The sequence below is a fragment of the Salvelinus fontinalis genome, chromosome 17 (assembly GCF_029448725.1).
Source record: "Salvelinus fontinalis isolate EN_2023a chromosome 17, ASM2944872v1, whole genome shotgun sequence".
Taxonomy (NCBI): Eukaryota; Metazoa; Chordata; class Actinopteri; order Salmoniformes; family Salmonidae; genus Salvelinus; species Salvelinus fontinalis.
The window spans coordinates 47,185,686-47,213,094 of NC_074681.1; the positions used below are offsets into that span (position 1 = coordinate 47,185,686).

Sequence of the window (27,409 nt, forward strand, 5' to 3'; positions counted from 1 at the left end):
ACAAGACTGGTTTCTACAGAGTTTTTGACTGGGAGGGGCATATTGAGGAGTTTGCCGTTTTTTGTCCTTAACAGTCCGTGCAGAGGGAGGACTGTTGCTGCTTTCCCTCCATTGAAACATCTGGTCAAACCCTCTGAAATAAAATGCACTTTTTTCTCGTGAATTCTTGTGTGATTTCAACCGTTAATTGATGTATATTTGATTGTACTGGATTTATAGAGCTTTAATGTAAAAAGTATGCTCAGCTCTGTTACTGATGGGGTAGGTTTGCAACCGAAATGGCAGCCTATTCCATATAGTACACTACTTCTAGCCATAACTTATTCAGCGTTCATAACCAAGTGAGCAGGTGGCACTTGAACATGTACTTACTAGTCGTATCATCCCTGAGCTCTGACTTTTCACACATGCGGACCTCTATCACCTAAGGAAAAACAAGTTTCTAATGTAAATGCATCCAACTGATATTTACGAATTGACTTGGGCATGAACGCAGCATTAGACATTTCTATGAAGGGACGATCCACAAAATACAGCCATACTTTTTTCCACTAACCTTGGCTGTAGTTGATTTCCCTAAACAATTTTTAGTACCTGTATGTATTAAGCTTCAGTATTTGACATTGCAAAAGGATCCCTTTCTGAACACATCTGCAAAAACTTTTTGGGCAACCTGACCAAGTTCACAAATGTGTGTTACAGATCCATCACTCACCGAAAGCAAGTCTAAGAAGCGGTAGATCTATTTCTATGCTTCCCGGTCTTCAGTTTTTGCATAGCAGTTTCAATGGTACAATGATTCTCTACACTATATACTAGCTTGTTTTGTCACTAACTGAAATTAGTTAGGCAAACTATTAGAATATTCGCAACCAGGAAATGGCAGTGATTTCTGCATAGTCCACCTTTAAATTCTGTTTTTCTGATGCATCAATGTCAAAATTAAGTCATGCAATTTTCCATTAAACAATCAAATTACAATTGCTCATACTGTCTTTATGTAAAATGTACATAATTCACAAAACAAAAATGACATGTTGCTTTTGTTTTTATACAGACATTGTTTATATATATATATATATATATATATATAGAAATCTCCAAACTAGTCTTTCCCCAGATATAATACAGCCACACACACACACATCCCCTGTACCAGGAGTGAGACCAATAAATACAACCACTCAACCACCTGTGCATAATGCATTTATAGTGCTTTGTAAAGACTTGCAACAAGCATTCAGAACAGCCCATGGATCCTTACAAATGCATTCATTAATATAAACCCCGTAAGGTCGATGTCCACAACTCCGCATAATAAAAACATCCCCATTAAAAATCTGTTATTTATGCATCTCAATCCACCGCATCCACCTAATGTCACACTTCCACATCTGCGGTGAAAGACCATGAGGCATCCCGAAAATCGATCTTCTCACAAAATTGTCAGTGGCATCCGAACAGTTTGGCCTACATACTATTATGAACCCTCTATGGAAACATGACTCACGAACACGTATATGTCGGTTGTTTTGGCCTGAAGGTCCCCTGGTACCAGTTGAACAAATTTATGGAATTATATATGGACACGTTTAGTGCCAAAAAAGGGGTTAGATACATTTTTTAAAACAAAAAATCCTGATCTTTCAGATAAAGGACAGACACTTTAGAACAAGATTTTTTTCAGGGGGGGCTAGCTGTTTTATGTAGTGAATGTTATACAATGCGTTTGCATGGGCTAATAGTAGTAAGGCCCAATTTCTTTCTATCAAATAATTTACTTTTTCTTCAATCAAATAGTAAAATGATCCTTGGTATGACCTTAAAACAATTGCATTTAGCTTTGCCTGGGGAGTGCCAAGATGAAGGCACGGTGACTTCATCACAGCGTCATCTAGTGTAAATATAAAGCCTTGGCGTTACCCTATTGTCTTCCTGATCGGCTACATAAACTGAGAGCAAAGACAAAACACCTAGTAATACTGGAGTGAAACCACAATTACAAATCCAAAAAGGCCAATTCTGCCTACCTTACAAAGTCCAAGTGTTTGGGGTCGTGTAACAAGGTAATGGACTGTCTCTACAAATATTTGTATCGCTTTGAGACAAAAACTCGAAATAAAATGGGTCATTGTCAGCAAGTCCAGTATCAAACACCAATTTGCAATTTGTCCATGCAAACCACTGCATTACCTCAATCATGCGAAACCTAGGTCAGGGTTCCATTTCAAATGCCACAGATAACAAAAAGGTTCTCAGATTAACTGTATCCACTTGTCTATTTCATAGCAATACACTCACTGTACTATGGAACTGACAACACATCTAATTTAACTAGACTGGCGTCTAGCAATTCCCCACTGGAAAACTTGTTTCATTGTCAACGCAATGGTGGAAACTCACTTAAGGAATCACAAATTCCTCTCTGAATGAAGTCATTCATTGAATGGCATAAGTAAAGTACCAAAGACAAAACAAAGAGACCAAGTAGAAAATAGACGAATCCAACATGCATTGCTTAGTTCTGGACACTGGAAAAGCCATTCTAGTGAAGACAAAAATATATAACACCTTTTTTTCATTAACTTAATTTATCCATCCTCATCCCTCATTTACATCCTACAGTCCATTCATCTATATACATTGTACACAAGGATTCGAAAACACAATGAAGAGGCCCTATTTGTTAGTCTCAAACCCCATGTCACCCAGTTACATTTGATCCCAATGAACAGTTGCGGTTCTAACGTCCGTAGGGGAACCTATTACACAGTCCCAACCAACCAAAGTAGTCCCGACATGCGTCACAACTGTAGTCCAATAAAACATACATTTTTTAAAAAGGGACTTCTTTTTTCATACACCGCCAGAATATTGTCATCTCCGTATGACTATCACAATAACAACAACAACTTACTTCCCACTCGTCCACACCAAACCATGACCAAAACTAGAACTATAGAAATACGCTGGTCAAAATCTAAAATGAACACAACTATTTTGTCACGCTATATTAGAAATAGTCTGTAGATCAACAGCACCTCTTCAACCTCAGGAGGCTGAAGAAATTTGGCTTGGGCCCCTAAGACAACTACTAACTTCTACAGATGTTACCATTGAGAGCATCCTGTTGGGCTGTATCACCGCTTAGTACGCCAACTGCACCGTCCGCACCCACAAGGCTTTCCTGAGGGTGGTGCTGTGAGCCCACGCGTCACCGTGGGCACACTGCCTGCCCTCCAGGACATCTACAGCCACCCGAGCCACGGCCTGTTTACCCCGCTACCATCTAGAAGGCGGAGACAGTACAGGTGCATCAAAGCTGGGACCAAGAGACTGAAAAACAGCTTCTACACTACATGACCAAAAGTATATGGACACCTGCCCGTTAAACATCTCATTCCAAAATCATGGGCATTAATATGGAGTTGGTCCCCCCTGGACACTGATGTTGGGTGATTAGGCCTGGCTCGCAGTCGGCGTTCCAGTTCATCCCAAAGATATTCGATGGGGTTGAGGTAAGGGCTCCGTGCAGGCCAGTCAAATTCTATCCACACCGATCTCGGCAAACCATTTCTGTATGAACCTTGCTTTGTGCACGAGGGCATTGTCAAAATAGGGAAGGGCCTTCCCCAAATTGTTGCCACAAAGTTGGAAGCACAGAATCGTCTTTAATGTATGCTTCAGCGTTAAGATTTCCCTCCACTGGAACTAAGGGGCCTAGCCCGAACCATGAAAAACCGCCCCACAGACCATTATTCCTCCTCCACCAAACTTTACAGTTGGCACTATGTATTGGGGCAGGGAACGTTCTCCTGGCATCCGCCAAACCAAGATTCGTCTGTCGGACTGATGAAGCGTGATTCATCACTCCAGAGAATTACTCCCGTACTCCAGAGTCCAATGGCAGCAAACTCTACACCACTCCAGCCAACGCTTGGCATTGCGCATGGTGATCTTAGGTTTGTGTGCGGCTACTCAGCCATGGAAACCCATTTCATGAAGCACCCGATGAACAGTTCTTGTGCTGACGTTGTTTCCAGAGGCAGTTTGAAACTCGGTAGTGAGTGTTGAAACCAAGGACAGATGATTTTTACTCGCTACGCTCTTCAGCGGTCCCGTTCTGTCAACTTGTGTGACCTACCAATTTGCGGCTGAGCCATTGTTGCTCCTACATGTTTACACTTCACAATAACAGCACTTACAGTTGACTCGGTCAGGTTTAGCAGGGCAGAAATTTGACGAACTGACTTGTTGGAAAGGTGTCATCCTATGACGGTGCCACATTGAAAGTCACTGAGCTCTTCACTAAGGCCATTCTACTGCCAATGTTTGTCTATGGAGATTGCATGACTGTGTGCTCAATTTTATACACCTTTCAGCAACAGATGGGGCTGAGATAGCCAAATCCACTCATTTTGTCCACATACTTTTGTATATATGGGTTATTTTTTTTGTTTCGGACTGACATGGCTCGTTATAATATTTATTTATTTATTAATTCCTTTATTTTAGATTTGCGTGTATTGTTTTTGTATTTTTAGGCATTACTGTACTATTGAAGCTAGAAACATAAGCATTTTGCTACACTCGCGATAACATTAACAAATGATGTGTACGCAACCAATAACAATTAGATTTAAACCGTTGTGAAGTGACAATGACAAGATTGCATTGACAACAAGCGTGGCACCCTGATACTACACATGCCATCAACTGGGGACGTGACTGGTTGCAAATAGGCTAACGCCATTTTGATAAACGCAAGTTGCCCGAAACTCGTCCGTTTTAGACTTTGACCAGGGTTTGTCTTTCACCACAAACAAAGCCCCCTTTCCCAATCCCACCAACAACCGTCCTATTCGCACCCAAAATTGCACACACTCGCACACACACTCAAGTCTTTTGTTGTCATAAGGGGACCTCCAGGAGCTTTTTGTGGAGGTACTGCTTCACCTCCTCTATACCATTCAGCTTCTCCAGCTCATGATACGGCAGCTGTGGAATAGAGGAACAGAGGGAGTGAGGAAAAAGAGGAGCAGAGGAGAGAGAAAACACAAGGAGGGATGTCAGTAACACGGTTTGTTTTTACTTATTTGGGCAAAGCGGACCATTAGTAGACCAGTTGCCAGGTAGCAGTTGCCAATTCAAAAGCGTCATCGGATGATTGTAATGGAGGTAAGGGAATACTGACATTTGGTTGAGAATGTGGTTGTAAGAATTTAAATGTGGTTTATAAAATGGTTAAAGAAAATGTGGTTTTTAAGATGGTATGGGCTCACCTGCAGGATGACGTATCCCAGGAGCAGCAGGTGACGGTCTCTCATGGCCCGGGAGCCCACCAGCACCTCGGAGTTGTGACAGTAGTGCCACTTGTCATTCACCGACATAACCACTCTGAAAGAAGAAAGGAAGTGGTACATAGCGATTAACAAATTATTTCTCATTTAGAAATAAATTCCCTAATCACACAAGTGGCAAAAGACGGTAGACCTCCCAGCAAAACAATATTTCTTAAAGTTATTCGCTACCTTGCATTGCTCCACTGATGCATTATCAAGCGTTTAGTTGAGCAGTATAAGGATAGAAATCTGACTGGACAGATTTGGGGATCCCATCAGCACTGACCTTTTGAGCTGCCGCTGGTCCCCAGCTCGATCAGCCGGGTGCAGTTGAAGTGGTGAGGTGGGCTTCACGTCCCCGTTTGCCTCATAGAATGCAGGAAGCTCGCAGTGGAGCCCCTGACTCGCCGGCCCCACCTGCGCCCCTCCCTCGTCCTCCAGGATTTTCCCAATGGAGAACTGGAAGAGGGAATCGGGGGCAGCCGTGGCAGATCCCCCTACCCCGGAGGCCCCTGGATGTGCCAGGCTGTCTGAGGGAGGGCTGCTGAGCGTAGAGCTGTCTTGGCTCTCCAAAGAGTGCTCCTTGGCCAGGCTGGAGTAGTAATCGGCCGACGTGTAGTAAGGGTTGTAGTCCAGAGGGCCCCCGCCGTTAGGGCCCGGCCTCTGGGCCGAGGAAGGGTTTGCCCCTCGCTGCATGTGGTAGGGCAGAAAGTTCACCGCATCGTCCCCCTCGACGGGTCGCTGGTCCCCCCCTACCTCTAGTGGGGCGAAGGGGGAGAACTTTTGAAAGTCTGAAGTGAGGGCTGTCACGGCTGCGGATCCTTCTGGGGTTTTTGGGGCCATACCTAGCGAGGTCCCTGCCCGGATAGGGAGAACTTGGCCAGAGCCATCAATCCACAGCAGAAAGTCTAAAAAGGAATGGGGATATAGAGGATTAGGGTTGCAACATTTAGGGTTGAAACTTTCCCTAATATTCCGCAAACTTGGAATTTAGGAAAACCTGGGAATTTTGTGAAAGTTTCCAGAATTCTACAACCCCAAAGAGATTACAGCACTACATAATGCTATACCATTGTGTTCAACTGTGTGGTATCTTACAGTAGAGCCTGCATCAGGTTGGATATCCGCGGTTCCCCGCGGTTGACCTGCAAAAGAACTCTGCTGGTGGGTGAGAATGAAAACATTCTTTCAACCCGCGTGTCGGCTCGCAGTTTGAACAATTATATTACGGGTCAGAAACATTTAAAAACAAGGTAATGTTTTACAAACTCAGGAGCTTGTGTTACAGAATTGAATTCGCAACATCATGCGAGTGATGAGGCAGACATACAGCTCTGGAAAAAATTAAGAGACCATCAGTTTCTCTGGTTTTACTATTTATAGGTATGTGTTTGGGTAAAATGAAAAATTTTTGTTTTATTTTATAAACTACTGACAACATTTCTGACAAACAAAAAAATGTTCATTTTACCCAAACACATACCTATAAATAGTAAAACCAGAGAAGTGGATCATTTTGCAGTGTTCTCTTCATTTTTTCCCCAGAGCTGTATACTGTAGGGCACAAGCCATGAACACAGTAAATCAGAGAACTGTCCATTATTCGTGTGGTGCTGAAAACGTATGTTTCATCCCCTCACGTGAGAATACGTTGCCAAGCTTAGCCTACTTTTCCTGGCTAGCGTAGCTCACGTGAAAATGGCTAACGTAACTGGAGAAATAGAAAGGTTATGAAATACACCATGGTGGAAACAGGTGGTACGTGAGTGAAATCTCCGGTTTGGAAGGATTTTGGAGTCATTGTGGACAAGGACAACAACCCAGTAGATGGATACACAGCCTGCAAAAAGTGCAAGCCCGTATTCGTTTACAATAGGCTAATTCAGTTTATTATCAGTGAATTATTACGTTAATTCAGGCTTTTGTTCATTTAGACCATAGGCTACGCAGGCCACATCAAGTTTATTTGCCAGCAGCATACCACCCTGCATCCCACTGCTTGCTTGCCTCTGAAGCTAAGCAGGGTTGGTCCTGGTCGGTCCCTGGATGGGAGACCAGATGCGGCTGGAAGTGGTGTTGGAGTAGGTCTAAAAACATATCCCAATGCCCCAGGGTAGTGATTGGGGAAATTGCCCTGTTTAGGGTGCAGTCTTTCAGATGGGAAGTTAAACGGATGTCCTGACTCTCTGTGGTCACTAAAGAACCCATGGTACTTATCGTAAGAGTAAGTGTGTTAACCCCAGTGTCCTGGCTAAATTCCCAATCTGGCCCTCATACCATCATGACCACTTAATCATCCCCAGCTTCCAATTGGCTCAATCATTCCCATCCTCTCCCCTGGTCGTTGCTGCAAATGAGAATGTGTTTTCAATCAACTTAGCTGCTTAAATAAAAGTTTAAACCAGTGCGGCTGGTAAAAGTTTGAGTTAGGCTATAGCCTACAAAATAAATGTATTTTTGCAACCTATATTCGATTCTGGGAATTGTTTACTTAAGTTTCAATTAAACTATTTGATTATCATATTAAATGTTAATATCTTGTTTTGTTGTTGGCTATAGGGTTTCATTGGGTAAGAAAGCTAATTAGAACAGGCTTTTTCCCCCCAGAGCGATTCAAGTTGTCAATGTACCGCATCTCATTGTGAAAATAATAATATATTGTTCTTAGTTCATGGCATGGTTTCCTTTATCCCAATATTGATTATACATGTAGACAAATTAATTAATGCAGGGAGGGGAAAAATAGCCTACTAGCCTGATCTAAAACAATTAAATAAATTGGTGTTATTTGGTGTGTGTCACGGATCAGCTCTCAGAACAATTCTACTTGGGTGGGTCGGGATGTTGAGAAAAATCTGTCCTGGTGTCGGGTGGTGTTCGGAATTGATAAAGGCCGGCGTGGGGCAGGTGCGGCTCAAAAAAAACGGACCCGTGCAGGTCTCTATCTTACAGTGGCTGTTGGGTTTAACACACAATCTGGTGTTTGTTCAATGTACCTGTGTAATACCCAGGGGCCAGGATTTCATCTTGCTTGTAGCCATGCTCTCCAACCAATTGTCTGAGGGCTTCAGCAACAAGACCCTTGTAGCTGAAAAACACACACAAATACACTCATGTCAACCAGATACTTTTCATGCTTCACTGGGATTTGCAATGAAAAGGCAGACATAATTCAATGAAGAAAATAGATGACCGTGCACCAACTAACAGTTGGTTAACCAATCACTCTAGTACTGCACCGTACCTGTATTTGCGGTTGACCTCATCAGCGGTCAGCGCGTGGTCAAACATGAGCACCTTGTGCGTGTCTTGGAGCCGTGGGCCGGTGTAGTCCTGGTACTCCAGCTCAACCGCTGCGTCCAACAGAGACAAGTAGCGAAGCACGATCAGAGCATAAGGACTGTCTACAAATGGGGGAACAAGATCCGCAGAAACAAAGACATGAGCGAGAGCAACTGTCTAAAATGGCCGACCATTCAAATGAATCGCATACAACTGAATGGGATTGAGTTGGGGTATGTGGGGGTACTATTCCACTTCATGCATCAGTTCATTTATGTGTGTGTTCATTAGTTGTTTATTAGGGGTCAGCTTGTGGCTTATTGTGTCTACTGAAAGGGGTAAGTCAAAAGAAATGAAACACAGCTGTTCTTTGATGTTGCATGATCAGTATATGCACGTGTGTGCGTGCCACTCACTGGTGACGTTGCTGATGAAGGCAGTGGAGAAGACCCTGTGCAGCACCAGGCCGGGAAAATGTCCCAGCTGGAACAGGGACATAAGGATATTGACGGTGGCTAGCGGGGAGCTCAGGGCCTTAAGCTCCAGCACCATCTCCAGCTTGGAGAAGAACTGGACCTTGTTGGACGGCAGGTAGTTCATCCGGCTGAAGGGGAACACCAGCTTCTGGATAACCTGTGGGGAGAAGAGAAAAAACATTATCGTGATGTTACCAAGTATCAATTTTTGCTGCGAAGAGACAATCATTAGATCAATTGTTTTGGTGCTGTCCATATATAGCTTGTTTTTGATCGCTAGTTCAGGAATGTCTGAAAAATTGCAACATTTACTGGGAGCTAACTCTGCAAATAGCACTGCTGGGTGATTTAAAAAGTCAGTTGATCGATCAATATTATAATAATACTGTTAGCAAAAAAAATAATCTTTGATTTACAATCTGTAGAAACTAAGAATAGAAAGGTTCAGAAAGTTTGTGAAACATCACAGCACAGTTGAAAAATATATGGCAAATAGAAATCAAAAATGGATGGTTTTCAGCGATAGAGGGGAGTTGTTGAGGGTAGCTGAAGGATGGGACTAAAAACAAACAAAAGATAACTATTGTAAAATATATTGTGTCTGTAAAATGTATATAGTATGTATAAACTGGATGTAGAAGCCTAAGTGGTGTTGTCCATTAGTTTACTCCAAACAGGGGAGGTAGGGTTAGGGAAAAATAAAAGGAAAATATATAAAACAATTCATATTTTTATAGATATACACACACACTACCGTTCAAAAGTTTGGGGTCACTTAAAAATGTCCTTGTTTTCCATGAAAACATACATGAAATGAGTTGCAAAATGAATAGGAAATACAGTCAAGATGTTGACAAGGTTATAAATAATGATTTTTAATTGAAATAATAATTGTGTCCTTCAAACTTTGCTTTTGTCAAAAAATCTTTGGCATTCTAGTTGTCAATTTGTTGAGGGAATCTGAAGAAATTTCACCCCATTGGCTCCAATTAAGCACCGTCCATAGGGTACGGCATGGAGTTGCCAAGTGGAGTGATAGCCTTCCTTCTTCAAGATCCCTTTTACCCTGTACAAATCTCCCAATTTACAACCACCAAAGCACCCCCAGACCATCACATTGCCTCCACCATGCTTGACAGATGGCGTCAAACACTCCTCCAGCATCTTTTCATTTTTTCTGCATCTCACGAATGTTCTTCTTTGTGATCCGAACACCTCAAACTTAGATTTGTCTGTCCATAACACTTTTTTCCAATCTTCCTCTGTCCAGTGTCTGTGTTCTTTTGCCCATCTTAATCTTTTCATTGGCCAAGTCTGAGATAGGGCTTTTTCTTGAGACTGGTGTTTGCGGGTACAATTTAATGAAGCTGCCAGTTGAGGACTTGAGGCTTCTGTTTCTCATACTAGACATTCTAATGTACTTGTCCTCTTGCTCAGTTGTGCACTGGGGCCTCCCACTCTTTCTATTCTGGTTAGAGCCAAAATGATCAATTGGCCTTTTAAAATGATAAACATGGATTAGCTAACACAACATGCCATTGGAACACAGGAGTGATGGTTGCTGATAATGGGCCTCTGTACGCTAATATAGATATTCCATAAACAATCTGCCGTTTCCAGCTACATTAGTCATTTACAACATTAACAATGTCTACACTGTATTTCTGATCAATTTGATGTTAATTTCAATGAACAAAAAAATATGCTTTTCTTTCAAAAACAAAGGACATTTCTAAGTGACCCCAAACTTTTGAACGGTAGTGTATATACAGAACTAGTCAAAAATGTGGACACATCTACTCATTCCAGGTTTTTTCCCCTCTATTTTCTACATTGTAGAATAATAGTGAAGACATCAAAACTATGAAATAACACATACGTAGTAGCATACGTATTTCTTTAAAATAGCCACCCTTTGCCTTGATGACAGCTTTTCACACTCTTGGCATTCTCTCAACCAGCTTCATGAGGTAGTCACCTGGAATGCATTTCAATTAATAGGTGAGCCTTGTTAAAACTTAATTTGGGGAATTTCTTTACTTCTTTTCTAATGTGTTTGGATGCCTGGGAGGGGTGGACCCCCTAAAGCATCTTTAGTGTCAGCTACATAAAAACTCTGAATTGTCTATAAAGGGTTAGGCCGCTCGGCCCAACATTCAAGACTGTTGGGTTGACTAGTATCATTATTGCAGTAATTAATCGATATTAAATAAAGATGATTGTTTGAAGAAATGACAAAGTCTCTCTCAGTATTAATTTCCACAACACTTGCTTGGGCCAAAAAAACATGAGCACTAGACATAAGACTGGTGGAAATCTGTCCTTTGGTGTGATGAGTCCAAATTTGAGGTTTTTGGTTCCAACCGCTGTGTCTTTGTGAGACGCAGAGTAGGTGAACGGATGATCTCCGCATGTGTGGTTCCCACCGTGAAGCATGGAGGTGGTGGTGTGATGGTGCTTTGCTGGTGACACTGTCAGTGATAAATTTAGAATTCAAGGTACACTTAACCAGCATGGATACCACAGCATTCTGCTCTGGGACAAGTCTCTGAATGTCCTTGAGTGGCCCAGCCAAAGCCCGGACTTGAACCCGATCGAACATCTCTGGAGTGACCTGAAAATAGCTGTGCAGCAACGCTCTCCATCCAACCTGACAGAGCTTGAGAGGATATGCAGAGAATGGGAGAAACTCCCCAAATACAGGTGTGCCAAGCTTGTAGCGTCATACCAAGAAGACTCAAGGCTGTAATCACTGCAAAAGGTCCTTCAACTGAGTAAAGAGTCTGAATACTTATGTAAATGTGATACTGCAAAAATTTGTGAAAACCTGTTTTTTTATTATTTTATTATGGGGTATTGTGTGTAGATTGTTTTTTTATCAATCTACACACAATACCCCATAATAATTTTAGAATAAGGCTGTAACGTAACAAAATGTGGAAAAAGTCAAGGGGTCTGAATACTTTACGAATGCACTGTATAGGGGATTGGAAATTATGCAGACAGTTACATTGATACAAGCCACAATCTGCAATATGAAAGCTACCCCTTAAACTTAATTTGTGGAATACTAAGTATCACGATAAATGCTTTTATCAAACCCATAATGTAAATACACAACATGTATGTTGTATGTAATGATTTGGCTACAACCATTAGGTGGCCAGACAGCTAGGGGGCAGCAGAGCCTCTTGTGGAATGGGGAAATATTGCATTGTTAATTCCATGCTTTGAGAATTGTCAATAAAGCATAATTTATAGCTTTTACTATGGAGTAGTGTCCACTCTTTACAAGGTGTCAGAAGTACGAGCCCACAATGTGTGTAAATAATAGGGATGTGTCAAATATCCAAAACGGACATTACTTCAGAAATATTAGTCAGTAGTTGTGGTGTGGTCAGTAGTTGTGTGGTTGTGGTCAATGGCTGTTGTCAGTTGTGTGGGCCAGTAGTTGTGAGGTCAGTAGTCATGTGGTTGTGGTCAGTAGTTGTTTTGTTCAGTAGTTGTGTGGTCAGTAGTTGTGTGGTCAGTAGTTGTGTGGTCAGTAGTTGTGTGGTTGTGGTCAGTATTTATGTGGTTCAGTAGTTGTGTGGTTCAGTGGTCATGGTCAATATGTGTAGTTAGTAGTGTGGTTGTTGTCAATGGTTGTGGTCAGTAGTTGTGTGGTTGTGGTCAGTAGTTGTGTGGTCAGTAGTTGTGTGGTTCAGTAGTCATGGTCAATAGTTGTAGTTAGTAGTGTGTGGTTGTTGTCAATGGTTGTAGTCAGTAGTCATGTGTTCAGTAGTCGTGTGGTCAGTAGTCGTGTGGTCAGTAGTCGTGTGGTCAGTAGTCGTGTGGTCAGTAGTTGTGTGGTTCAGTGGTCATGGTCAGTAGTTGTAGTTAGTAGTCTGTGGTTGTTGTCAATGGTTGTGGTCAGTAGTTGCTTTGTTCAGTAGTTGTGGTCAGTAGTCGTGTGGTTGTGGACAGTAGTTGTGCGGTTGTTGACAGTGGTCAGTAGTTTAATGGTCAGTGATTGTGTGGCTGTGGTCAGTAGTTGTATAGTTGTGCTCAGTAGTTGAGTGGTTCAGTAGTGTGTGGTTGTTGTCAGTAGTTGTAGTCAGTAGTCATGGTCATTAGCAGTCAGTCGTTGTGTGTTTGTGGTCAGTAGATGGGTGGTTGTGGTCCGTAGTTGGGTGGTTGTGGTCCGTATTTGTATTTGTGATCAGTTGTGTGGTCAGTAGTTGTGTGGTTCAGTAGTCATGGTCATTAGTGGTCAGTAGGTTTGTGGTTTAGTAGTCATGTTCATTAGTGGTCAGTAGTTGTAGTCAGTAGTCAATGTCAGTAGTCATAGTCAATAGGTTAGGTCAGTAGTTGCGTGATCAGGAGTTATGGTCTGTAGTTATGTGGTTGTGGTCAGTAGTTGTGTGGTTGTAGTCAGTAGTTGTGGTCAATAATTGTGTGTTTGTGGTCAGTTGTGTAGATGTGGTCAGTAGTTGTAGTTGTGGTCAGCAGTTGTGGTCAGCAGTTGTGGTCAGCAGTTGTATTGTTGTTGTTGTCAGTAGTTCTGTGGTCAGTAGTTGTTTGGTTGTGGTCAATAATTGTGGTCAGTAGTTGTGTGGTTGTGTTCAGTAGTTCAGTAGACACCTTCGTTGTATCCAATCAGAGCAGCAGGATCAACGTACAGCCCACCCTTTTCTTTACAGACAGGCAAAATAGCCAGTTATTTAGAGAATGGGGCATGTGCTTGACCTGTTCGATTTTTGAAACAGATTCACAAATCATGGGAATTTGTCAAGCTATAAAGAGTTTTCTCCCTCCGAGGCATGTGTTGCTAGGCAAACAGTTGCCTTGGCAGGCATGCTCCCTCCACGGCTAGAGCCACTGTGAGGAACATGCTAACAAACGTGTGTGCAATGAAGCTAAATAAATACTGCACTCTGACCCACAGAACTTTATTGCTAGATTCATGATAGTGTTGTTGGGCAAAGCAAGGAAAGTGAACTTCAAACTTGATGCAATTTTATTGAAATGTGCAGCTGTTGTTGGTAAGTAATGAATCTGCTAGCTTCTGATATGACTTAACTCATCAATTGCTTTCTTTTATAGATGAACTAAGTAGCTATACAATCTATTGATTGCTAGGAGCTATTCCTAATCGGTTTTCGATTTGAAACGCAAAGAAGTAGTGGAAGATTGTATATGCCCTAAGTTTCTGACTAGTTGGGGGTGGTCAAAAACAGCAGTTTGGAAAAAGTTGGTAAAAAAACGTGTTACTGTAACAGCAGTATCGTTAGATCCGTAGCGGATATTTTTGTTCCGCAAACAGATTTGAAAAGCAGAGAAGTAGATGTTCTAACTTGTCTAAGTTGTTGGCGAAGTGGTTGAAGTAGCGGATTTGTGTCAAAAGTTGCATAGTTGCATTTACAGGAAATGGAATGTTGGAAGTGATGGGGGCAATTTAGAATGTTGAAAAAAGTCCCATGAAAGTGAATGAAGACGGGCAAAAAGGAACTCCAACTTGAATACAAACAACGCAATCCAGACCAGTCTACACGTTTTAAAATTTGAACGGCATTTCTAGCTTAAACGGTTTAAGAGGGGTTGAATGCTAAAGAATAAGAAGAGGTATGTATAAGATTTAACTGGGGACTCGTTTCGCAAGCCCCACAATAATAATAATAATAATGAGTATGTAAGAAATCTATAGTTGTGCATTGATGACATACAAATGACATTCAAATGATTAATTAATCATTTGAATGTCATTTGTATGTCATCAATGCACAAATAAAACGACTATCTTTTCCATGTATGACATGCGCCCCATAAAAAGGCCGGTAGCCTTCACATCTGTAGATCGTTCATGTTGGCCAATGAAAGCGTTAAAGAGGCTGAGTGTGTAGCACGTGGAGTGAAAGTTAACTAATGGAATGCAAGATGGAATAAAATGAGGGAATTAAAAGTTGGCGAAATGAGAAGGAGTAGGCTACAATGAGCAACCAACAGGTAGGCTATTGTTATATCTGATTGGCGTTGGGGAGAAAGCGCAGCATGTAGCCTCAATTAGCCTAGCTAGCTTAGCTTCTTTGGGCTACTCCAGCCAAGACAGGCACTGTTATATGAGATGATAAATAACATTGTGACTGCTACAATTTAGCTAGTCTTGGTTATAGTTGCCATGGCTACTGTGTCTCTCTCTCGGTCTGCTCGCTCCCGCACACACCGGCCCCCTCGGCAGTGGCAGCCTCTCTCTCTCACGCAGTGCTCAGGTTAAAAACATAAGTTTTAAAAAAACATGTATTTAGCAAGTATCCGGATATCGGACAAAAATGTATGTTACTATTCGAATAGTGAAATGATTCCAAACCCCCATCCCTAGTAAATAACCAACATTTCAGGTGTAATAATAGCCATTCATAAAAAAAACAGTATGCCCAATAATAAGCAGCAATAAACAGATAGAGTATGCCCAGTCGCAACACTGGAGTTGCTCAACAGTGATTTAAATGTATGACAGAGATTTTCTAGAGATGAGTGGGCCTCCTTACCTTGCTGTCCAGGTATTCGCCCTTTTTGACCAGAAAATCAGCGATGGTGTCAAGAAGTCGAATCTCTCTGAGCCGGTGGCGGGCAATGTATTTGGCAATGAGGGCCATGGTGAATGGGGTTATGCTGTCCACTTTTTCAGGCAGTTCCTCTATCGAGAAAAGAGCAGACTGTTATCTTGGAAATGAAAGAAATATGTAGAAAAGGCAGATTAAACAGCTGCCAGATAGTGGCAGAGGAGGGGGAAGGGAGGAAAGGAAAACTCACCAGCCAGGCTGCACACAAACCTCTCCTGCCTGTTCTGGTAGAAGAGGTGCGAGCTGAAGATGAGCTCTAGGCTCTTGTTGCCAGCTTCACGTGCACAAACAGCCAGCATCTCATCCAGCAGCGCCATCTCCTGGTCGCGCACACCACTTACGCTAGCCAGTGTGTGTTTGACCAGTCGCAGGATCTTCCTGACGGTAGGTTAAGCGAGACAATGGTGGTTGTTACTAAATGGAGTACAGCTACAAGTGGAAGTGAATTTTTGTAGCTGGTTAAGAGAGCATTTTAACTAGCCGTAACCTAATTCCGTAATTCCTAACCGTAACCTAATTCTCAATACCTGCTGCGAAAAAGTCACTTCCGGTCTTAGCTGTATATCACCTAGTCAAAACTGACAATGGTGGAATTTGGAATCATGATACAAAGTAAATTATTGTGATAAAAGCGGTCGTCACGATTTTACCAAGTATGACGATTAAAGACATTATCGCCAAGTATCGCGACAACTGCTTTGATCACAATAATAACCAACGTTGAAATGACACTCGGGAACTCATCACGCTAGACCTGTGTCGTGTTCAGTAAACAAAAATGGGGTCAAAAGAATGTGTACCTCTAAGGCATGTCTCTAACATGGTCTCCATTGATTTCCTATCGAAAGCAACCCAGTTGTACGTCATAACCCTGCATTGCCTCTACTTGGATGGCTAGTAATGAATTATGAACGGACCTCTTGCAAACAAGAGAACCAAATATAACATGTAAAGTTGTATACATTTGTCTGTATTACCCTAAACGGGTAATTAACCATCATACCAAACCTACCTGTTGACCAGAAGCTGCTCTGGGTTGGGGCGTACATTGGCGACGTTCCCGGCCGCCGTAGTGTCGGTGGGTTGCAGCGAGTGCCACTTGAGCCGGTAGTAGGAGAGTAGCAGGAAGAGGGTCTGCGGGTGGCGCTCCCGCTCCAGGTTCTTCTCCAAGCCTGCCAGGCAGGCCTCGGTCAGGGGGTGCTGGCTGCTGGGGTGCAGCTTCATGCTGGAGCTGAACACCATGGACACGTCCTTCTGGTTGAACTTGTCCAGCCGCGACTGTGACTCTGCCTCCAGCACCTGCACCACCTGCGAGTCGCTGGGAAGGCCTAGGAGGAGGAGATGGGAAGTTCAGGGTTTATTTGGTTTACTTCCTTTCTTTATAACGAATATAGTCCGTTTTATAAATCAAAATATTGCATTCAGGGTTATGTACAATACTTCCTTTCATATCCATAAGAAAACAATTGAATACACGTATAAACCAGTAATTAGCATTAGCATTTCACTATGTTCATGTCTCATTCATAATATCAAATGCATAAAAACGATGATTAACCTGCACAAGCAATATTACTTTCAAACTGCCTCCTTGTGACCACCTAGCCTCACCTAGTGCAGCCACAGCGTACAGGCAGTTGACGATGCTGAAGTTGTCGAACTTGACACAGTCGCTCACGATGGCGTTGCACAGTGTCTTGAAGTCTTGATGCTCCAGGATCTGTCTGCCTTCGTTCTCCACTCCTCCACCGGCTCTGGGAACCAGGGCTGCCTCCGAGTCACCACCGCCCCCTCCTGCAGCCCCGGCCTGTAGTAGCTGGCCGATCTTCTGCAGGGCGATGGGGTAGTGGTTGTGCGAGATCTTGCCCGGGTTCTGCGTCACCCAGCGCAGCACCTCGTCGCCCCGACGCGAGCGCTCTATCAGCCGCTTCATGGTGAAGAAGGTGTCGTAGCTCATCTTCTCGTGGATGAAGTTCCACGTCTTCTTCTTGTTGCCAGCGGCACCAACAGTGGCGTGGTGGTGCAGCTGGGCGTACAGGGGGATGAGGGGAGGCGGAGGAGGGGGGGCCAGGTGCGGGTGGTAGTGCTGCTGGTGGTGGTGACTGTGGAAATGGGGCCCTCGGTGAGGGTCAGGTCGCCCCTGGTAGAGGGGCGGGTAGCTGGGGGTTGGAGTGTGCACGTGGTGGGGGTGGTGGTGTGGAGGGAGAGGGTGGTGGTGGTTCTCCAGCATGGGCAGCCCTCTACCCGCCAGGCCCGGCCGGCGCCCTGGCTTTCCCCCTCCTCCTCCCCCACCCCCTGAGCTGTACAGGCGGGTAGCGTACATGCCGGCGAGGGAAAGGACACTAGGGCGGCGGGCGTGTCGTGGGCAGAGGGGCGAGGGGATGATGATGCTGCCGCAACTCAGGAGGCCCGGGCCGGAGTGCAGCCACAGCATAGTACACAGGCTAGTCCACCGCTGGGGCACTGCACACTACACCTACAGGGAGAGAGGAAGGGACAGAGAGAGGAGAGAAGACGGAACAAATAGGCTAAATAAAACACACTCCAGTTTAGAATGTGTGAGAATCCCTGAAGGGTCACAAAGTACATGTACACACTAGGGGTGAAATTGGGATACTTTAGTATTTTGGGTAATTTCCTACTTAACCAAAGTCAGCCCGACTCATGTATACCATTTTTTTTTGGTCTGTGTGCAGTTTGAAGGAGGTTGAGGGTAGTATATCGTTAACTTAATGCAATTTCTGGAAGTCTATGGGTATCTACTAGCCAGCTCCTCTCAAAAGCAGGGAAATAGACCCAACTAGTGCAAAGCTGGGTGGTTAGTAATTTATAGTCTTAAAGCTATACCTATAGTGCATTCGGAAAGTATTCAGACCCCTTGACTTTTCCCACATTTTGTTACGTTACAGCCTTATTCTAATATTGATTAAAAAATGTAAACATTATTCTCATCAATCTACACAAAACACCCAATAACAAAAAAGCAAAAGCAGGTTTAGGAATATTTGTTAATTTATACAATATAAAAAAACACACCTTATGTACATAAGTATTTGCTATGTGACTCGAAATTGAGCTCAGTTGCATCCTGTTGACATTGATCGTGTTTCTACAACTTGATTGGAGTCCACCTGTGGTAAATTCAATTGATTGGACATGATTTGGAAAGGCACACACCTGTCTATATAAGGTCCCACAGTTAACAATGCATGTCAGAGCAAAAACCAAGCCATGAGAGTGAATGAATGGTCTGTAGAGCTCCGAGACAGGATTGTGTCAAGACACAGATCTGGGGAATTTCTGCAGCATTGAAGGTCCCCAAGAACACAGCGGCCTCCATCATTCTTAAAAATTGAAGAAGTTTGGAACCACCAACACTCTTCCTAGAGCTGGCCGCCCGACCAAACTGAGCAATCGGGGGAGAAGGGCCTTGGTCAGGGAGGTGACTAAGAACACGATGGTCACTCTGACAGTGCTCCAGAGTTCTCTGTGGAGATGGGAGAACCTTCCAGAAGGACAACCATCTTTGCAGCACTCCCCCAATCAGGCATTTACGGTAGAGTGGCCAGACGGAAGCCACTACAGCCCGCTTGGAGTTTGCCAAAATGCACCTAAAGGACTCTCAGACCATAAAAAACAAGATTCTCTGGTCTGATGAAATCAAGATTGAACTCTTTGGCCTGAGTGTCAAATGTCACGTCTGGAGGAAACCTGGCACCATCCCTACGTTGAAACATGGTGGTGGCAGCATCATGCTGTTGGGATGTTTCTCAGCAGCAGGGACTGGAATCTACGGTAGTCAGGATTGAGGCAAAGATGAACAGAGCAAAGTACAGAGAGATCCTTGATGAAAACCTGCTCTAGAGCACTCAGGACCTCAGACTGGGGCGAAGTTTCATATTCCAACAGGACAACAACCCTAAGCACACAGCCAAGAACACACAGGAGTGCCTTCGGGACAAGTCTCTGAATGATCTTGAGTGGCCCAGCCAAAGCCTAGACTTGAACCCGATAAAACATCTCTGGAGTGACCTGAAAATAGCTGTGCAGCGACGCTCTCCATCCAACCTGGCAGAGCTTGAGAAGATCTGCAGAGAACAATGGGAGAAACTCCACAAATACAGGTGTGCCAAGCTTGTAGCGTCATACCAAGAAGACTCAAGGCTGTTTTTTTATTAAGTTCATTCAGCCAGTTGCAAATACAAACAAGCCTGTTGACATTTTCACATGATAAAGCTGCTTTCTTCTTTGGCACGATATTCCCAGAGAGTGAAAACAACCTCTCACAACGTACTGACGTAGCAGGAGACGCCAGGTGCCTTCGTGCAATGCAGGCCAGCCTGGTGTGTGGCCCTGCATGCTGTGACCCCCACTGTAGTGGACAGTCCTCCATGATGATGCAGGGCTCTGCTTTGTAACGTTCCATACATTTCTCCATGGACTCCTCCTATTCATCAGAGTCATACTCAGAAGCAGCTTTCTTCTTTAGTGGCTCTGACTGTTGCTTTAATCAGGTTGCTGTGCAAGCCTCTCTTCCTTCAGCAAGTTGCTGACCAAAGCCCACACCTCACCCCTCTCAGGTCTAGGAAGGCACTTCAGGTCTTTAAAACCTTCGGTCGAGTGCTGTGGCGATCTCCAGCCATGTGAGGTTGGTGTTTTCTCCAGGTCTGTTGTGAATGTCAGCTTGAATCTTACCATGTAGGCAGTGTCATTTTCGGAGCTCTCCATCACCTGAAGGAGATGACATAGAGCAGGCAACGCCACTGAGCAGGAAAAGTACTACTCTCTTCCCAGAAGTAAAGGCAAGTACCTGCACTGAAAGATCATTCAAAATCACTTCAGTCAAGAGACGTGTTATTCTCTCTCACACACACACACACACACACACACACACACACACACACACACACACACACACACACACACACCTTATTATAAAACTAATAGTGAGATAAAGAATATTACCTACAGGGCTTCAGTAGTGCTTCTGCAGTTTCTCCAGTTTAGCTGTGGTTGTTGGTTTCTGTGGACATGCTTTACAATTTCTAGAGTGGAATTCCATCTTGTTGTAACATCTTGTGCGAGTGACTCCTTCTTTAGCACATTTGCAACTTGCTGTTGTCCTAGATCTGCAGCGTTTGGTGCGCTGTGTTTGAAATGCCCAACAATTTTTCGGCATTTGGCTAGGGTATTGTCAAACCCGCTGTTCTGTAGGGACACTGTGATGGACCTTTGGAGACTGAACACCTGTCCTGCACTGCGCACAAAAGCCAGATGTCTGGCAGCTGCAATCATGTTCCGTGCAAACTGTGGTTACTTCGTTTTCAATGTTCCACTGCTTTGCTAGATCCATGAAATGCCAGGCGCACATTTCAGCATAGTGCCTCGGTCTTCATTACGGCCAGAGCGTGTGAATGCAGTTTCCAGATTTCATTGATGTGGTTCGCAGTAACCCCAAAGTAGTTGTGATTACTGTAGTCTCCAGTGGTCTCCCGTGAGAGCAACAGCCCTTGCATGTTTTAACACCTCTGCTTTCAAAGCCCTCCAGCTTTCATACAGCTCGTGTATTCTTGTGGCGACGGAAGCTCTCGAGGGTAAGTCATAAATTGAGTCGTTCGATGCTATCCGAATGATATTTCTCAACCCTTCGTCCTACACAATGTTGACTGCAAGCTGTAGCTATCCACTTGGCTATTGCTTGTGTTAGCCTGCTGCTCGTTGACTTGTCCATAGGCCTCTCTTCTAGTTTAGCCAGCCGAAGATGTCCTCCATTGCTACTAGTGACTTTACTTGTATTTCCGGCATCAACAGTATGTTGAACTTGTAAATGATAATGAACATTCAAACAAATTCGGCCTTGCAGTAGATGCAAATTACTTTGGTTTAATCCAGAGAGCCATCTGGGAGTGATTTGAAATTGAATTTGCCATTTAAAAGCCGCTTCCTAGCATTCTCCATCATTCAGTCATACAAATAGCTAGCTAGTAAAGTGGTTGTCAGACTAGTGCATTTATTGAACAATAGATGGTTCAGGGTGTCAAACTAAGAAACTGCATTAACTTCTCTAGGGTAGGGGGCAGCATTCGACATTTTGAATGAAATGCATGCCCAAATTAAACTGCCTACTTCTCTGGCCCAGAAGATAAGATATGATATGCATATAACTGGTAGATTTGGATAGAAAACACTCTAAAGTTTCCAAAACTGTTAAAAATAGTGTCTGTGAGTATAACATAACTGATTTGGCAGGCAAAAACCTGAGAAAAGTGTCACAGAGCTTTTTCATGCGCGAGACCGAGAGAGTGCGTTTCTTGTTTACCTTTTAAATTGACGACGTTATTGTCCGGTTGAAATATTATCGATTATTTAGGCTAAAAACAACCTGAGGATTGAATATAAACATCATTTGACATGTTTATATGAACTTTACGGATACAATTTGGATTTTTTTGTCTTCCTGTTTTGACTGCGTTTGAGCCTGTGGATTACTCAAGAAAACGCGCGAACAAAACGGAGGTTTTTGGATATAAAGAGACTTTATCGAACAAAAGGAACATTTATTGTATAAATGAATGTCTGCTGAGTGCAACAATATGAAGATCATCAAAGGTAAGGGATTAATTTTATCTCCATTTCTGACTTGTGTAACTGTTCTAATTGGCTGGTTACTGTTTGTAATGATTTGTCTAGTGGGCTATGTTCTCAAATAATCGTAAGGTATGCTTTCGCCGTGAAGCATTTTTTAAATCTGACACCGTGGTTGGATTCAAAAGAAGTTAGGTTTAAAGACTATGTAAAATATGTTTTGTTTTCTGAATTTTTATAATGAGTATTTCTGTATTTGAATTTGGCGTCCAGCAGTTTCACTGGCTGTTGAAGAGGTGGGACGCTAACGTCTCACGTACCCAAGAGAGGTTAATGACGCCAAAAAAATGTACGGCATTAACGAGTTAACTTTGACAGCCCTAGTAGCAATGAATACATTTCTTTACAATTGTGTGAACTGTCTGGAACATGTTTGAAATTCACTCAATACTTGTTAGCAAAAGGTATCAGCTAGAGATGACGTGCAGGAGCTAGCAGGGATAGGTATTTTTGCATGATGTCTACTTTGATGCTAATTAGCATTTTCAATTGGAATATATTGATTCAAGTAATCTTGTCTGAGAGAGATTTACATGGTTATCAAAACGTCACGCCAGGGTCAGCCTACATGAAACACAACCCTTATTTTAAGTGTTTCTAAAATCTCCTATGGGAAAAATGAATGGTAAAAAAAAAAATGGAACCATTTCTCTGTTTGACCGCTAGGTTTTATGGCACCTCCACTGTGGAGCTCTATAATGCCCAGGTAAAAAATATATAAAATAATTAACCACTAGCTTTCTGAGGTCCTTGGTCAGAGTGTTATCTACATTCAGGGTAACTAGCCATAGTTTCAATCGGTCCGGATCATTCAATGGAAGTTTGTTAAAGATTATAGCCAACCACTTCCTTGGTTTGTAATTGCACGTTTTTAGAGGACATCCACAAACCATTCTCGATATTGGACAAGTGATGGTAGTCCATCGATGTAAAACAAATCTCCTCACACTTAGCTACGTAAGCTAGCTAGTAATAGTAGCTTGAAAATACTTCCAGCAGTGTTAACAATCTTCACAGTCACTGCTGCGAGATAAAAATATTGCTTTGGACGAGCAATGACAGTCTGTTAATGAACTCTTTTTCTGTAGGGTTTATCGTTGATGTCTTCTCACACTTTGCTTATTTGATATCTAGCAAACACGTTTGAAACTGTGAAGCTGTGTTAACACTCATGCACCGCCTATCCTTGAGCTAGCCCACCATCACAGCGGATGAGACAAATAGTTTAAAAATATATATAATTCAAACAAACAAATATATTATCATTTCATATAGACTTGTAAAGAATACTTAGTGCTAACCACCCAGCTTTGGAGGAGTTAGGTCTATTAACCTGCTTTTTGGAGGAGCTGGCTAGTAGATACCCATAGACTTCCAGCATTTTGCTAAGCTAACGATATGCTACCTTCAACTTCCTTCAAACTGCATGCAGAGACAAAAATGTTATGAGTTCGTCTGACTCTGGGTAAGAAGGATATTACCCAAAATATGGAAGTATTACTTTAACGTTAAATTCGAAATAGCTATGGATAACAAATGTGTATTTTGTGGTTGAGACCCATAGCTCTGAGATACGAATAATAAAATCATACACGTAACGTTAGCTAGTGAGCCAGCCAGCTAACGTTAGCTAGCTAACAGTACACTTCGACTTGAAATGAAACCACTTCACATCATAGATGGACGCATCTCCTGTCTCGGATGCCATGGTTACCATTAGTTTGAGGATGTAATCTGGAGACAGGTGTTTTCTCCATCTACTTAGCTATCATACTCGAATTACACTAAACTCGGTCCTCCAGAAAGTGGAAAGCAACACTTTTACTACGCGATACTATTTTTGTTTAAAGCTGCGTTAGACAGTATTACCATACTGACCAGCTCAAATAGACGGAAGCGTGCTATATGGCAGACCAATCCAATCTCTCTGCATGTCCAGCCTACTCATTCTCAGCCAATCATGGCTAGCGGAAAGGTTGCTCTCTTTATCTGTGGCTTAACCAACTAGGCTCGTAATTTAACAATTGTATTATTATTTACAGATGGCATACAAGTTAGTTATTAAGACACAAATGTTTACATGTTCGAAAAGTGAAGTAGTGACCCGCGACATATGCCTATTTTTCTGAAACGGGTCACATATGAACTGTAACTCAGTAAAATCTTTGAAATTGTTGCATGTTGCATTTATATTTTTGTTCAGAATAATAACAAGTGAAATGAAGAACGCAATGTCCTTCATCACCTAACATATTGCATAAGTTGACTGCAGGTATTTGCTTAATCAAAAGTAGCAAAAAACCTTCAAATTTATTAAAAAACTTCAACGAAATAGCTTCAACAGTATTGAAAAGCCATCCCGTGGCTTTTTCCAAATACCCCAGTTACCACCCAAGCCTAATTCCAACCTTGTTTAAGATTCACTAGTACAAGTGTGGCATGTTCTCACTATTTGTCTCTGTTTGCATCAGTATCAAATGGGGGGACTTTTATTTTGAAGGCGAACTACCGATTCCATTATTGTCGTTCACTACACACACTCACTAGGGCCAGGAACATTTTCAGCAACTTATTTAACTAGGCAAGTCAGTTATGAACAAATTCTTATTTACAATGAGGCCTACCAAAAGACAAAAGGCCTCCTGCGGGGATGGGGGCTGGGATTAAAAATAAAAATAAATTAAAATATAGGACAAAACATACATCACGACAAGAGAGACAACATTATATAAAGAGAGCCCTAAGACGAAAACATAGCATGGCAGCAACACATGACAACACAGCATGTAGCAACACAGCATGACAACACAGCGTGTAGAAACACAACATGACAACACAGCATGTAGAAACACAACATGACAACACAGCATGTAGAAACACAACATGGTAGCAGCACAACATGGCAGCAGCACAAAACAGGGTACAAATATAGTCGGGCAAAGACAACAGCATAAAGGGCAAGAAGGTAAAGACAACAATACATCACGCAAAGCAGCCACAACTGTCAGGAAGAGTGTCCATGATTGAGTCTTTGAATGAAGAGATGGAGATAAAACTGTCCAGTTTGAGAGTTTGTTGCAGCTCGTTCCAGTCGCTAGCTGCAGCGAACTGAAAAGACGAGCGACCCAGGGATGTGTGTGCTCTGGGGACCTTTAACAGAATGTGACTGGCAGAACGGGTGTTGTATGTGGAGGATGAGGGCTGCAGTAAATATCTCAGATAGGGGGGAGTGAGGCCTAAGAGTGTTTTTATAAATAAGCAACAACCAGTGGGTCTTGCGATGGGTATACAGAGATAACCAGTTTACAGAGGAGTATAGAGTGCAGTGATGAGTCCTATAAGGAGCATTGGTGGCAAATCTGATGGCTGAATGGTAAAGAACATCTAGCCGCTCGAGAGCACCCTTACCTGACGATCTATAAATTACGTCTCCATAATCTAGCATGGGTAGGATGGTCATCTGAATCAGGGTTAGTTTGGCAGCTGGGGTGAAAGAGGAGCAATTACAATAGAGTAAACCAAGTCTAGATTTAACTTTAGCCTACAGCTTGCTTTGATATGTGCTGAGAGAAACACAGTGTGCCGTCTAGCCATACTCCCAAGTACTTGTATGAGGTGACTACCTCAAACTCATAACCCTCAGAGGTAGTAATCACATCTGTGGGGTGAGGGGCATTCTTCTTACCAAACCACATTACCGGAAGTGTTCAGAACAAGGTTAAGGGCAGAGAAAGCTTGTTGGACACTAAGAAAGCTTTGTTGTAGAGCGTTTAACACATAATCCGGGGATGCTGTCAGAGGCCATTAGTTAGGTCGCTACATCTAGCTACGTTACCATCGTATGGCTTGATGTAAAAAAAACACTGGATAAACAAGGTATCTAGCTAGAGTTGCTAACTATTGATACAATGTCATGACAATCACTCATTGATGAACATACTTACATGATGTTAACGCAGAAGAGGGATATCCAGATGGGTGGTGGTGTTCTATCTAGCAGGGAACAATAACATTTCATCTGACAGTGACACTCCCAATAATTTACCAGGAAGCTCAGTAGTAGCTAGCTAGTTATTAACGAAGTTTTATCAAAGGGATATTTCGCTTGGTAGCCCAATAAAGGCCTTGCCTTCTAGGGGACTTGATGGGACGCCTACTGTTAGATAACTTAACTAGTTACGTAAATTAACTAGTTAGCTAACTATCTAATCCGGTGACGAATTAACGCTAGCCAGCAGTGTTAGCTGTCAAACATAGGAGTGACAACCAGCCCGTCAGTGAAAACCTTGACAATCTATATTGACGATTTCACTTGAAAGTTAATAATGGCATAATACTCTAACTTATTGGTCGTGGCCGTCCATGCAATGATACCGTCGTTTGCAAACTATCTAAGGTACTATAGTTGCGCTAACTAGCTATACTGCTAGGAATTCAATTTGACACGCTCTGCCCAGCAGCAGTGGATATGGGTTGGTGTATATTCACACTGACCGACGGAGACTTTAACCTGGTAGCTTAGACGCATCTAAACTTGGAAACACGATTGATGTCATTTGCCGCAAGACGACTCGGTTCCCGTCCTCTCAGTCCATGTTACTAACGACGTTAGCATCCTCAGTGTCGACCATCTTCCCAGCATGCAGCCTTTTGGTCTTCTTCTGTTGATGGCTTTGCCAACATTTGGTGCATTACTGCCACCTACCGGGCTGGAGGAGCATGATGACGGCAGAAAAGGCCCCTCAGTCTATTGGTGAGCTCAATTCACTAATAAAGCCTTAGGACAGCACTCAGACAATCTGGCCCAACCAAATTATAACAAAAATTAAATTTAAATATCACCTGTTGGAGAGAACCCAAAGCACACTTGAATGGTATTTGGTCTGCAGTAGTACTCTGTAACAGATGTATGATCACTGTGACTAATAGAAAACTGAGGAAAATACTGACTTGACTATGTACAGACTCAGTGAACACAGCGTGGCCGTAGATACCCTAGGTTCATTATGGTACTTATAACCTTGTAGAAACCGGGCGTCACAGGCAGACCTGGCTGCCCAGA

At 42.9% G+C, this 27,409-nt stretch overlaps 1 protein-coding gene across 4 annotated transcripts; it reads right to left on the reverse strand.

Moving 5' to 3' along the window:
• Positions 1–975: 975 nt before the first annotated feature.
• On the reverse strand, positions 976–27,027 carry LOC129814495 (FAST kinase domain-containing protein 3, mitochondrial-like). 4 transcript variants are annotated; one of them, XM_055867648.1, is made up of 13 exons: positions 26,842–27,027; positions 26,292–26,336; positions 25,756–25,830; positions 17,314–18,178; positions 16,715–17,030; positions 15,893–16,080; positions 15,628–15,776; positions 9,041–9,257; positions 8,587–8,746; positions 8,339–8,430; positions 5,629–6,250; positions 5,283–5,397; positions 976–4,998 (listed from the first exon to the last, which is right to left on the reverse strand). In XM_055867648.1, exons 4-13 carry the CDS (start codon positions 18,134–18,136, stop codon positions 4,912–4,914), a joined length of 2,769 nt encoding a protein of 922 aa, XP_055723623.1. In that variant the 5' UTR covers positions 18,137–18,178; positions 25,756–25,830; positions 26,292–26,336; positions 26,842–27,027; the 3' UTR covers positions 976–4,911. The 4 variants fall into 4 exon arrangements, with proteins under 4 accessions (XP_055723623.1, XP_055723622.1, XP_055723624.1 ...); XM_055867647.1 differs by having other exon boundaries at positions 26,292–26,340; XM_055867649.1 differs by lacking the exon at positions 25,756–25,830.
• Positions 27,028–27,409: the final 382 nt, after the last annotated feature.